Raw genomic sequence first — 14,474 nt, 5'->3', positions numbered from 1 at the left:
TTTCTTTTGAAAACCTTAATAAAACTGTTGAACAGAAACAAAACGAGTGACAAGATGCCAAAATTAACCAACTAAAGGCTACATTAGACATTCCCTCAGTGGGAAGTGGTGTGTTGCATCTGTGTGTACCCTTCATGTTGCAGAACTAAATCACAGCAAAGTCAGCTTGGCACATATATTGCCTGTAATATTTCAGTTTGTACTAGTGATTATTTTTATGTTTATGTTCGTATTGGTTTATAGATCTGACCCTTGTGAGAAATGTCCAGCATACAGTTTCTATATTTTTTTATTATTTGTTGTTACTAAATATTGATTCAGGGAGAGAATTTTCTGCTTGATTCCTACACTTTAGTACAGGATTTTATCCTGTTTTTGATTTTCAATGGTTATTCTCTATTAATTGTTTTCCCTAAAATACAATGCAGTGCATCATGTATCATCTCTCATACAATGCACCTGATGCCATAGCATATTTTCCCCGATCCATTTTGACATTTCTATACTGGCTTTTAACTGATGCAAGGCCAGCTTGAAGATGGCTTGTCTGGCCTACATTATCCACAACAGGTCCCTGGCAGGATTGCTTGTCATGGATTGGAAACGTAAACAGTGTCTCACAAGCTCTGAACACTCAATTAATTCTTCATCTCAGAAGACTGAGATTTAGAAAGAAATCTGAAAACACATTTTGTTCTGTGCATGTGCCTCACAAGCTTGCAAAATATTTCCAGTTTCTGTTCACTCTGTTTTTGACCATGTCTAATTAAGGAGAGATCATTAGATCTACTTCTTTGTGATTTATTTAACCAATCCATGGGAATGTATTTTAAGTATCATATGTTGTACAATTGTTATAAATGTATAGTGTTTTTTACCTCTCTTGTCACCACCATAATTTACCCTGCTTTGAACTTTGACCTGATCTGTGCACAGCAGAACCATTAGATATATAAAAAAAATAATCAGAGTAAATACTTCAGAAATAAAATCGCAATATTTGAGTGTTTTCTTCATGGCATCGACTGGCATAAATCAATATACATTGTTTACGTGTTTTTGTGTTATAGGAATCAGTGGAAAATTCACTGCACATGGTGTCTGCATCTGCATCAGCACTGCCTATGAGTGTACTTACTTAGATCCATACTACGTCGACCTGACTTTGAGGCCATACATCCGGATTAACCATCATTCAGTCCCCTTATTCATTCCTCTACAGGACATAGCTAAAAAGTACCTACCAAAAAATCTAAAGAAGTTCCTGTGTGTTCTCTTCGATCATTTGAACGCTTACGCTGGACGAAAATACCAAGTTGATAAACTTCAGGTAAAGCCCTCCATGGCGCCACAACCTCATACTCTAACTATGCCTCCATTCCCTATCAGAAAACCTTGATCTTCATTCCTCAGTAACATGTTTATGTCCCAGTTGTTCCTTACGTTACAAACCTCATCAGTGCCATGAATTTAGTCATGCTATGGTTCACATCTTATAACTGTTTGAAATTACTCAGGATATTATCTCCACAGCAGCAGTAACCAGTAGTTTGGTATCGAAGTGCTGTCACCTTGGCCCCTCGAGGCATGCAGGTTCATGCCTACATGATTGAGAAGGGTGTTGGTTGATGTCACCATTTCAAGGTTAGTGTGTATTGGTAGATTGTAAGCGAAATATAGCTGCAATGTGCTTAAGATGCATGTGACAAACAGTCTTAGCATAGCAGTGCAGGAGTGCCGTAGGGCTGGTTGTGCAGGAGTGTAAGACTTGCGATGTGGGCTGTGTAAATGTGATTTGTATGAGGGCCTAAGAGATGATTAGATTGCGGTACCTCTGAAGTGAGTGGTATACACTGCTGAATTGAGGAGTAGCTCGGTCTGTTTTAAGGAGCTGTTTGGTGCATGTGAGCAGCATTGAAGAGGAGGGTTGGTGTCTAGGTGCTGTGCTTGAGAGACAGCGATGTGCTCCTTTCTTTGAGTCGGTGATCAAATGGTCATGATATATTGATGAAATTTTTTCATTCGAAGATCTGAACAAATTCTTACTGTGGATCAACTTGTGTGATCCAAATATGAGGTTCACTGTGCACATGAGTCAGCAACAGGTGGAGTTTCTGGACCTATTAATTCACCATCACAACGGTCGAGAAGTAGATCTTCATGTGAAACCCACTGCCAGGAACACACTGCTGCATTTCAGTAGTTTCCACCCACGAAATCGGAAACAAAGTATTCCATTTGGACAGTTTCTCAGACTAAGGAGGAACTGTACCAATTTACATGTTTGACACCCGTGCTAAAGTGATGAAAGAAAAATTTGTAACCTGGGGCTATCCTAGAAGATTGTTGCGTGAGGCCCTAAAAGGAGCAAGATTTTACAATGGAGACCATCTGCTGAACAATCAAGTAGAGCGGGGAGAACTTAAGTTAGTGCATTATAAGGCAAGTGCTTAATGAAAAGGTGTGCCAGACAGTTAATTCTAGCTGGCACACACTCAGTAGCAACACCACCGAAGAAAATCTCAGGCTCCAAAGCGCAATACAAATCTTAAGAATTTGGTGGTACGATCCCATTTGGAAACATCAGGGCGGTTTCGGCAGAAGACAGTTGATGGCAGTGTCCTTATTCTTGGTCATTTTCCATGCAGGGCATGTCCCAGTGCCTTTCGGACTGATGTGTTTACTTTTAATAAGTATACCACAAGACTAAAAAACTTAAATTGTAAGACCAAAAATAATGTCTGTCTTCTGATCTGTCCATGTAATGTTGGATATGTAGGTGAGATGGGAAGGTCTTTCCCCACACTTTTTTCTGAACACAGATCCGCTATTCGGACGACAAAGACGCAAACCCTTTTAGTAAAACATTACATTAATAACAAGCATGATTCTGAAGATATCAAATGGCTGATTCTAGAAAAGATATAGGTAAAAGAATGAGAGGATCCTAATGTAGTAAGGAAAAGAAAGGAGGTATTTTGGATTTTGTCCTTAGACACCCATATGTGAGGCTTAAATAATGAAACTCCATGGGAGAATGCTGTTGTTTATAATGCACACTGAAGAGGATAGATCACCGGTAGGGAGACAGATTACCGTGATTATTATGTGTCGTTCTGTGATGTTTTTCTTTCATATGTATTGCTTTTTATAAAAAGGTCTTGCTTCTATCTCTTCAGGAGGTGCACGTTTTCATTTTACATCCTTAATATATTGAGAGACGAAAGATGGGGTGCGTTCAGTATTATCAGTAATTCCCTCTTCAAGCCATGGGAGAGGTTCCCAGGAGAGAATATTGTCTCTGCAGATGATCAGAAATATTAGTCAGTAATTTAGGGTGTGATGAGTTACCTTTAACAGATAGTTTTCAATATTGGTTTGGGTGTCCTTTCTGGAATATATTTTCCATCATTTATGTTAGTTTACTCCAGTTGCATGGAGGTGCCTATGATCCTTTAGGCCCTTGTTGGTATGTTATTAGGTTTTGTGATATCCCTTTTACAATCCCTTGACCTTTCAAAATGGCCGCCATAAGATTAAAAAGCATGCGGACAACTTTGGAGTTGTAGTAAAGTATGACAAGTGATTTTCCGGCTGGCGACGCAGTACACAACCTAACATATAATTAATATTGGCGGGCATAGCAAGGGGGGGACAGCCACCTCCCTAGTTCTACAATTGTTTTTACATTTTTTAAGGAAGCAATATACATTTAAATATGGCCGCATCTGGATTGTGGATTTCGTGAGATCTGTGTGTGACAAGTGGACTTGCCTCCGTACCTCAAAGGTGTTTTGTGTTGACACCGCATAAATAGGAGAAAATAGATGGCTTTGCAGGCCAAAACGCAGTATTTGTTCTGGATTCGCCACTGGCGCCATGATGTAGCGCAACAGTTTTAACAGTAAGCATGTTGACAGCTTAAATTACAATCAACAGTCTTGCCAGTGGCTGTTTAGTTCTCCAGAGGACCTAAAAGTTTAATTGCGATCTCTCGCTATATAGTTTACTGAAAGGCGCTGTGGTACCAGATCCCTATGTATATTTGGGAACTCACTAAATACTCTTATTTGGGATGCGGACGTCAGAGTAATTTAATCCCCTATTTACAAGGTTACTAACTTTGTGTTTTTTTGGACAGTTTATGAGGCGACTAGCTGTCTATCAGACCCTTGATGCTTCGCAGGATGATGCAGACAGGGTTGATAGACCAATATTGAGCATTACAGCATTTGTAATCCATGTCAGGCCACCTGTAACATCTACATAGGTTTGAAAAGATGACTTATAGGAATAGTTCATATCATGGGGAGTTCCCTCCATAATTGACATAGTCAATGTAAGAATTATATACAAGGACATTGTCAATATTTGTTAAGGTTTTTTCCAGGGTGGGGATAAGCTTTCGATTATAGCTTAAATATACCAAGGCGTGCTCCATATCCTTTCTTACTCCAGCTATGGCAAAAGTCTGTCTCTAGACTATTCTGGTTATCCGAACAATGGTATGACGCTAGTATTCATAAAGATTTTGTGTTTCGGTGGCCAGGACATCTTGCTATTTCATCGATTATTCTGTGACGCAAGATATTAGAGTACCCATGGACTTGGTATGTGTCACTTTCTGAGTTTCTGTGCTGTCTCTTTTCCAGGCTGTTACTTTGACCAATTATAATACATTCCCCTTCGGTTTCCCTGTTTTGTAGCATTTTGCCACTTATTTACTTTCTGAATGTCCTGTGAGCTTTTAGGGTGAGCTTTAGGAGATTAGGTATTTCCCAGAGGAAGGAGAGTGGTTGCTGTTTTTATTACACCATGGACATTATTGAAAGAGTTTTGTGTATTAAAAGCATGAATAGAAAGGAGCACCTATTTATACATCCTTAAACAGAGCACTTATATGAGGCGATTGCATGAATTTGAAATTTTATGAAGTCTCTTCCTCTTTTCCATTTTAATGGTGGCTCACGTGGTGTAGTACTTGGTTTTGACACTAAGCAGTGAGGGCATGGAGTATCCAGTCGGAAGGTGGAAGTTTGGACTAAGTGAGAATTGATTCAGTGAAGAAATCATGAGTTTTGTTTTGGCTCAGTTTAAAATATATGCTTAATTCATTTGTAGTTGCTCATTTTTATTGGGTGTACCATTGTATTGGCTTTCCTGAAGAAGGCGCAAGTTGTCAAAACGCGTGTAGAAATGAAAATGAATGGAGACACAGATGTTACAGTAATTAAATGGATATCAATGAAATCACAGATGCAATAATAATCACATTTGAACCCACAATCCAGTAATATAATTTAAATCAGAGTAATTGAAAGGAACATTAGATGAGATAATATAACAACGATCATACAACTGAAGTCATAATTCAAGAACTGATGAATTTCAATGGTTTGTCTCCATTTACTGACGGTTCTATGAAATTGTATATAGTGAATTTTGATAAGATTTTAAGTTGTCATTTTGAAATTTTGTGAATATGCACCGGGTAATGTATGTAGTGCAATTGTGGCATTCATGAGGTTGATTGAATGAGTGGTAGAGAATGGTATGGTGTTTTTCATTTTTTCGATTTAAAAAAAAAAAAAAACATTGATTAGCCATTATTTATTAATGAAAGATATAAAGTTGGATAATGTATGATAAAATTATGGAATGCTGTGTAATTTTTGGGAAAATAAAGGCGTACAAAATTTGTTACTTAGTCTGAGCCATCACTATATGCTAACAGTTGAGTAGATAAAGTACGTTTTGGTTGCCTGTGGGGCTTCTCTTTGTATAATTTGTCGTTTTTCCCCTGCCCCAGGAGCCTGTATTCATTTCAGGGGGTCCCTATATTATTATAATATAGAAGGCAAGATTCAAGCACAGTACAGTCAACATCTGTTTGTGGTTCCAGTTTCAGCAAAGGTTGTATAGCTGGTTAGGCCGAAAGATTCAATGTGACAGAGAGGTGTCCTGAAGCACACTTTGAACAGGACTGGAGTGATGGCATAACCTTGTGTGATGCCAGAGTTTAGTCGACAAAGAAGTGAGGCAGAAGGTGCGGACAAGGTAACTTCTATGCAGTTTGAGGGGAAGGTACACAACCTTATCTTGATTTCCAGTTTTATCAAGGCACACAACTGTAGACTAATGGACAGGGCTAAATGTATTGGAGAGGTCCAGAAGTACAAGGGTTGCTGTTGCTCCTCCATGTGCTGATGTTGGAAGATTCCAACCCATGAATATCAAAAGGAGACTTGTGCTTTGCCATTGGTTAGTAGTTGCCTGGGTTACAGAGGTCTAGTGTAAGCTTCTCCAGGAGTACCTTTATGTAAGAAGCTTTCAACTTGTCCAGGAAGACTCCTAGAAAAAGCGCAAACGGGTATCTTAGCCCAATCAAACAAATATTGTCAAATCACGTACAATATAAAGAATTAAACGTGTGACAATAGTGTATTTTTAGATGTAAAATAATTCTTTATACATTGTAATACAAGCACCTCATAGTAGGTGGAATGATATAGCAGGCAGCCAATAGCACAGCATGATGGTATTACTTTTCTGGTTGGTGCTGATGCAGACTGTATGTATATTTTAAAGAATTGGTAATAATATCTCTTGTAGACCGCTGTGCAGCCAAGCCTGACCTAAAAAGTAGGTGCGCTGAGAAATAATTCTGTCACTATAGTGTGGCAAAATTCTGTGGACTACAGAGGTCCTATAGCACATTGCTCTGCTCCAATTATGTAATTCTTTTGGATTACAATGTAAGAAAGACCATCCAAGTTCTTATGCATATACTTATGACCTTGTTTCCAGCCTTGACAAAGTCACTGGAGGTGACGGAACATGTGTTGACTGCCTTTGCTAATGTTACACAGCATTTTGAAGTACTTCAAGGATTGTACTGCCGTACAATAAACTTTGAATCCTAGATATAGGAAAAACACAGTCTGTGGTCTAGTTGCCTAGATTGTAACACCATCTATTGACCTGTTCATTAAGAGAGCTGTGGTACCTAACTGCATTATCGAATATAGTGGGTTGATAACTCACTGCTGGTGGTTTCCACTTTAGTAGGAACTGGTTACCACTCTAGCACCACCCCTTTGCCTTTAATAGTTGTTACTGAACTCTATTTGGGAGTTGCGATCTATATACTACTACAACCCTCTGTTTTTGCATATTCACATAACTGTTGTTTTTTAACACAAAGGAAACCCAGTAATTGCCGGGGACCTGTGGCACTTTGTAGAGCAAGGAATAGAGCTCCCTAGTTGAAGGAATATGTGGAAATTATGTGTAGTCAAATTACTTTTTTTTTTTTTTTTTAACCAGTGAAACAATTAAAATCGCAAAAACAGTGCAGTGAGAGCCTGTGCAGAACACGATAGATGTTAAGAGTCCTGATGATGATTCTGGTACGTGTTGAGGCTCCAAACGTTGTTGACTGATTATATCGTAGACCCTATGTGATTTGTTATAATGGGCTGTGGTGCTCTTGGTTATTTTCCCACACATGATCAAGTTTATCACATGTATGTGTCACTTATGAAGGAGCACCAAGCACATTGTTCTGTGCTGTTTTTGTAACTTTGTTATATTGATTAAAACTGTCATGTGACTGCACATATAATGACTGCATATTCCTTCAACTAGGTACCTCTTTTCCTTGTTCTATTATCTTCAGGTGTCATGCACATGCTGGTGAAGCTGACAGTTTATTCTTATGCACATGCACAACTAGTGGTGATCCCTCTGCCTGGGCGGAGCTGTGACATAGGGAACAAGTTAGGGTCTTGAGTAAGTTTCTTTCTGGGCTTGCACACAGGGTCTCATCCTATTCAGGAAAATAAGTGTGAGTTATTTACTTGAGGCCAGCATTTACCTAGATTTTGGGAAACTGACAGAACACCAGGGCTGCCTTTAAATTTGGAATACTCCTCCAATGAGGTGGCAGCACATTTTTTTTATCTCTGGTTTGTATGCTGATGGGTTGCTGTTTTTGACAGTTTAAGGTGTTTTGTAGATCGACCACAGTTTGAGGTCAAGTTGACACATTCTCTAGGTCCAACTAGAGTTGCAGTGTTGGTATTCTGACACCCCCGGTACTAAGGGATTGGTATATTTGCCAACCCTAATCCTAGGAGCCAGTTAAACTGCAACCAGTTAACAACCCACTGTGCAGTGTTTGTGTAAGAAGTGCTTCTGGTAACGATCAGTTCGTTACATGACTTGGGTCAGTGTCAATTAGTGGACACCCAGACCCTCTTTCACAAAGTAATAGCGCTCAAAAGGCACTAGGAACCAGCGCGTGCATTTAATATGTTTATTTTAAAATCCTCACCTAGTGCATGTGACATGAATTGTAACCACACATTAAACAATAATGCAGCAAAAAATAAACAAGATGTTAACATTGTTATTGCATGTTATAGTCCTAAGACTTCCCTACACTAGTTCCAGCAGATTAACAAGTAAGCTACCTAGTGTTTAGTTTTAAGGTAGGTTACTTTCGCATACCTGTTTTCAGAACAATAAGTCCTGTCTTTCTGTCTAGGTACCAAGCCCAGAATTTCAGTCCAACGCTGTGGATAATCACGCAGCGTGCAAGTCACCTGTGAAGGCCACCCGCCTCACAGCAGTCTTCAAGCGCAGTTGGAGCCTTCATGCCCCTCTTGCCTGATATCCCCGGTGTGAAGCTCCTCTCTCACCTATGTGAGGTTTTATGAGGTTTAGTCAAAGAATCTGTTGAAAACCTTTCACATATTACTCAACAGCATTTAGCCAAGGAGCTTGATGAATAATGTTAGAATAAACATTAAACATGGCAGAGCTCGGGAACTTGTTGAACACTTATTAGCATCAGAACTAAACAACAGGCTGCAAAGTGTTCTTGCAGTCAATAACTTTCCAGAAACTCTATGTATTAGTAGCACGCAATAAGTGTATGCTCCGATATAAATATTTAACGGTCAGGAATGTATTTGCATGAGCTTACTTATCGCCATTTTATGTACCATTTCCAGAATAGATGGACATTATAGGAATTTGCATTTGACAGAAACATAGTTGTCACTTGTCATTTGTTTAATATACATACATTTTCATATTGCTAACACTAGAAAAAAACAAGATATTTATAACCGTGTGTGCCTGATGAGCATAAAGGAGGATATGGCACCCCCGCCAGTCCTCGGGCAGTTACTGTGTGGGTGGCATCTCTCTTTTTAGCTCAAAGTCTCACCTCATAATAGAAGTTCTGTGTCTAACTGGCATTTTCAGCCAAGATTCTCTGTTTACTAAGCACCATCTCAGACTTTCAGTATTCTTGCCGATCAGGAGCTTTTCTTCTGAAGCCGTGATTGCCTCAACCTTGATACTTTGAGCTGATCTCATGCACCAGAGCGGGTGCCAAGCCAGTAAAATATGAGGGACATGTAGGGCAGAGAAATCCTGGTCTCTAAGTAGGGATGTCTTTTTGTTGTCAGCTGGGGAGTGCTTGGATCATTGAGCGGCTGCACAGGAGCAGGCCAGCCACAGGAGGACAGCTTAATCCATAGGTAGCTTTGTCCAAACTAACTGTATTTTTATTTTTTATGTGGAGCTCGTGGAACACCTGGTGATAATGTGTTTGCTTATCTATAGCTGTTAAATCCACCCATGGCAATTCTCCCCCATTTGATCACAATGTCTTCCTTACAGATCATCATCATACCTTTATTCAGGGCAGAGATTTCCCTTTCACTAGCAATACCGGTTTGGAGCGTGGGGGAGACATCACGCTATTTTTCTGTTCATCTCAAGGAGTTAACATGCTCAATACAGCTCCCACTTGCCGCGCCGCGCTGTGCTTACTGCTGTCTGAGAATGCTGCCTTTCACCCTTGCTGGACTTTGCTGCCACCCCTCTTCCCCATGTTTTTTTCCTTTCAAGTGGCTGTCCTCCCTTTCACCTCTGCTGTCGTCCTGCCTTACTTCTCTCTCCAGCCCTCCTGCATTCCCATAATTGTACAAAGATCATTATATTTGGTACTGAGAAAGTGTATATGTTTAATCCTTTGGGTGATATTATGCCATTGTGATTGCAGTTGACTACGATGAGGATGTTGGGGGGCAGGGGGGATCTCACTTGTTGGTATATTCCTAATAGTGGTGGTGGTGGCCCTGCTTACCTCCAGAAGTGTAGGAATTACAGAGCAGTTTGGGTTACAGAATAAAAACTAAGACATGGTTTTTGAAATGTTGATTGTATTATATATCCAAGGCTCCCTCCGTTGTCAAAGAAAGCAGTGGGAGGATAATTCTGGTTATACTCAAATGGATAGAAGCGGCAGGCTCTGCTTCTCTGTGTAAGTGCTTAGTAAAGCCACCTTACTTATCAGTGCATAAATAAGTGTTCACAATTGGACTAGTCTCTACCACTGGGGAAAATGCTGAGACTTTGGCTCAGTTAGGCACCATGAAAATGGGAATCGGTGACCCAAGGAGTTATTCCACAGTTAGTCTTCATAGATGTGCTGTTTTGTGGTTGCAAATCATATTTATTTTCTAAAATACTGTGAGGTGGCTATAATCTGTAGATCTTTTATTGCTAATACATTTTATTATATGCATGAATGTCGATTTACGACAGGGGCCATAGAGCATTACACCTCATTTCCGTATGTTTTTCACATGTATGTATTATATTATGTCCATTCAACCAAGAGATCAGCCACCCTTAGGGCCCATGCATATAAAGTGCCTCATATAAACAATTGTAATTATGATGTCAGAAGCACTCTTAGTTGGTAGTCAGTCCAGCTTTATAATAAGTTGATTGTATTTTGATTCAAATACAATAACTGAAGTTTATACACCTCCACTTTATCATATACCAACAGATCTTTTATTTTTCTTTACAATGTTAAATCACAAAAACAGATCAGCAAAGCCAGCGCCTTTTCTTCTGTAACTTGGAACTTCTCCGGGAAGGGAGATGCAGGGGTAAAATACATGCGCAACCTATATTATTGAAATTACTGAAAAACAGTAAGCACTGTATAGAATACAACAAACATACAGTGTGAATCAATACAATTATATAATTTATCTGAATTTGCACCTATTTATAACAAACTGCAGTCTATTACTTCAGGTATGCCATGATCAACCTACATATTAGTTTTCGTTAAAAAAAAATAAGTAAAGCGAGGGTGAGCTTGGCTGGCACGAAGATGGCTGCGCCTCGGGCAAGCTGTTCGGCTGCAAACACTTTCTGGCATGCTTTTCCGTCATCTGCGAAGATAAAGCTCCCAACTTGCTTGCAAGGGTTGCTGTGAGTGAAGCCACTGCCACTGAGGCCAAAAATCCTGCACAGGAGGCCTTCAGGACCCAGTGCTGGGCTTCTGCAACCTGATGCTTGGCCCTCTGCAGAGGACTTCTGGAGGAGGTCTCTGGAAGAACTTGGGGGCTCCTGTGGTCCCAGAGCCCTGCTGTAGTGCCCTAGGGGCTGTAAAACGCACTGATCCACGGGTGGTGCTCCTCTCTGCATGGACTGCCCTGGGCAGAGCCAGACCCACCAGACTCTGGCCTGACGCGAGGGCCGTCTGGGTGTTGGAGCCTGCTGACTGATGCTGGCAAAAAGGTGAGTGGGAACCTGAGGGCCCTGTGGGACAGTCCAAGCCTGATCGAGCTGGACATGTAGCGTGGGTCCCATAACCCTACAGGGCCTCGCCCTCCTTACATGCAACATTGATGCATTCTGCCAGGGCCCACTAATGGACTAAAATGTCCATTACATAACCGCACCTTAATTTACTCGTTTGGAAACAGAAAGAGGACTAAACGTGTGGCAGCCATCTTGAAGTGTTCAATATGCTCGAACTACAGCAAAATATACTAAGGAGGTTGAGCCTGTGATGTACTTATAAATGGTATAAAACTGCTGCCACGTAGTATAGAGTAGCTAAACTAATATATCCGGTACACAATCGAAAAGATCACAATATTTGATGTAGTTAAATTGGTAAGTAGTTAATCCCACGAAAACAAGAGTCGTAGAGGTAGTATATTGTCTAATTTGTCCAAAACTGAGGTAGACCATCAGTGAAAAGCTGGTCACCTGAATAACAGTCACATAATTGAGAAGTAGAGGTAATGTAAGATGAATAGGAGGTGTGAAGAACCTGCGGGGGTAGACACGAGGGTAGAGACGAACAGTGATGAGAAAAACAAAGGAGAATAAAGAATGACAGTACCTTGCAGTGCCACAGCATGGATGTTGCAGTACTGGATGAAACTCACTTGACCCTGGGTAGAGGAACCCCTGGTAGAGATTATTAACATAGAGGTGAATGGCGGATGCTTGATTTTCAGCGGGATTTACTGCGCATGGGCACTGGGTTCTGATCTGGACCAGGCGCAACTCCGGCATCAAGATACCAAGGGCCATATGTACGAACACATTTTCCCATTGACACAGAATGGGTAAAACCCTTTGCTACATCTGGCCCTAGATGTCCAGATAGACACGGGCTGCCACTTTGTGATGGCTCGTTGCTGTGAGGAGCATTTTTCATTAGCTCTGGTCGGAGTATACGGCCCCAGTTATGACGACTCGTAGTTTTATTACACACTTCAGGCTAACCTAGCCCGATATGATGATCTGCACCAGGTCTGGGGCAGCAATTTCAGTTGCTTCTTGTTGCCCAACCACAACTGCTCCTGTGGCCCTCGGCTGCGACCTGCACTGTAGCTGTTTTGGAGGAGCGGAGCGGCCTCACCGATGACCACGTGGCAGGGGATACTCTCGCTACTCTACAGCCCATGACACACATATTCGTGTTGACTGTTGGCTTGTGCCTCAGCTTGGTGTCGAAGCTCCATATAGATTCAACCATTTACCATGCATGTACTCTGACTCCCCAGTGCTGCTGGTTAGTGTTCCCAGGCATTCTCCTGGTGCTTTCCGCAATACTCGTTAATGGATACAGAGTTTTGTGAAGAGATAGCTCAAGTAATTGATGAGTATTTCAATTCCAACTGTTGAGAAATATACTATGGTTTGGGAGGCTTTTAAAGCCTACATCCACGGAGTTCCCATATCAAAGCATTTAAGCATCCTTTGCTCTATACAAGGTCAACTGGCATGATTCGAGGTGGACTTAGCCGACTGGAGTGCACTCATAGGGAAACAGCGGACTGAGGCCTCTTGGGTGACAAGACCAGATTGAATACAGTGACCTGGCTCAGAGCGAGGTAACACACCTGGGTAGGTGCGTGACAGCACAGGTCTATGGCGAGGGTGAGTGCCCAGCTGCCACTTTGGCACTCCTCGTTTGACCCAGCTATGATGATAACGAGGACCTAACCATACAACATGAGCAGGGCAAGTCACTTCATGGGGTGGAACAGGATATGGAAGGTTCTGTTGTTACTTTTCTGAACTTTACACCTCCTGGGTCACTTATGACAAACAGTTTATCACTGACTATTTATCGCATATCACCATGATGTGGCTGACGGTGGCACATAGAGAGCATTTTATGGCACCACCCAGCCTCTTTGAAATCATTGCTGCTTTGAAAGGCATTCCCGGCAGGAAGGTGCCGGGCTCGGATGGGCTGACATTGGCCTTCTGTAAGTCTTATCAGGACAGACTTGTGCCACGCTTGGTTAGACTCTTCGAGGAGATGGCGAGGGATGGGTAGATGCCCACGACCCTGCGTGAAGCCTTATTAGTCACTTTATTCAAACAGGGCAAGCCTGCCAATTACTGTTCGTCTTATTGGCCATTATCGCTCTTGAATACAGACGCAAAACTTTATGCTAAAGTTTTAGGTAAGCACGTGCCTCCGCTGCTCCCAGGCATCGCGGGCCCGGATCAGTATGGTTTCATACCTGGCTGGTCTCTACCTCACAATCTCCGCACGCTTTTTGGTGCGATCATCTGCATTGGTCCGGAAGTGCGTGCCACAAGATTTTATTTTTTAAAGACGCTTAAAAGGCGTTTGAGTCTGAGTTGGGTTACATGTTTTCTGTGTTGCGTTGTGTGGGAGATGTCTACTTAAAACTGGTCTAAGTTCTCTATATTGATCCCACTGCACGGAGCCATGTCAACGGCTGTGTCAATCCAAATGCACATTACGAAAGGCAGGCGGCAGGATTGCCCTTGATCACTGCTGCTATATGCGCTCGCTGCTGAACCACTGTTCTGTGTGCTCCAGGAATACCATGCCCATTGGGGTATCCGTTTCCCCCATTATAATCAGGTTAAAGCTGCATATGTCGATGATACCTCCCTGTATTTTTGCAACCCCAAGCGTAATCTCTTGCTGGTCTGTAGGGAGGTTGTCCTCTTTGGTGGGCCCTCGAGGGTAAACATTAATTGGAACAATCTCTAATATTTACCTCTAACTGTAGCCACGGTCCCAGTACAGATGGAATATCCATTGAAATGTATGACGGACCCAGTGCGATATCTGGGCATTCAGATACCCACCG

At 41.6% G+C, this 14,474-nt stretch overlaps 1 protein-coding gene across 3 annotated transcripts in view; it reads left to right on the top strand.

Annotated features, from left to right (window-relative positions):
- Nucleotides 1-14,474, top strand: part of CENPO (centromere protein O) — a 91,942-nt gene that overhangs the window by 43,283 nt on the left and 34,185 nt on the right. For all 3 annotated transcript variants that reach the window (XM_069233759.1, XM_069233757.1, XM_069233758.1), the window contains one exon: nucleotides 1,071-1,330. In XM_069233759.1, the coding sequence (XP_069089860.1) occupies nucleotides 1,071-1,330 (260 nt within the window). The remainder of the gene's footprint in view (nucleotides 1-1,070; nucleotides 1,331-14,474) is intronic.

This window comes from Pleurodeles waltl, chromosome 5, assembly GCF_031143425.1.
Source record: "Pleurodeles waltl isolate 20211129_DDA chromosome 5, aPleWal1.hap1.20221129, whole genome shotgun sequence".
NCBI classification, from domain to species: Eukaryota; Metazoa; Chordata; class Amphibia; order Caudata; family Salamandridae; genus Pleurodeles; species Pleurodeles waltl.
This window is presented reverse-complemented; position numbering and strand designations above follow the sequence as displayed.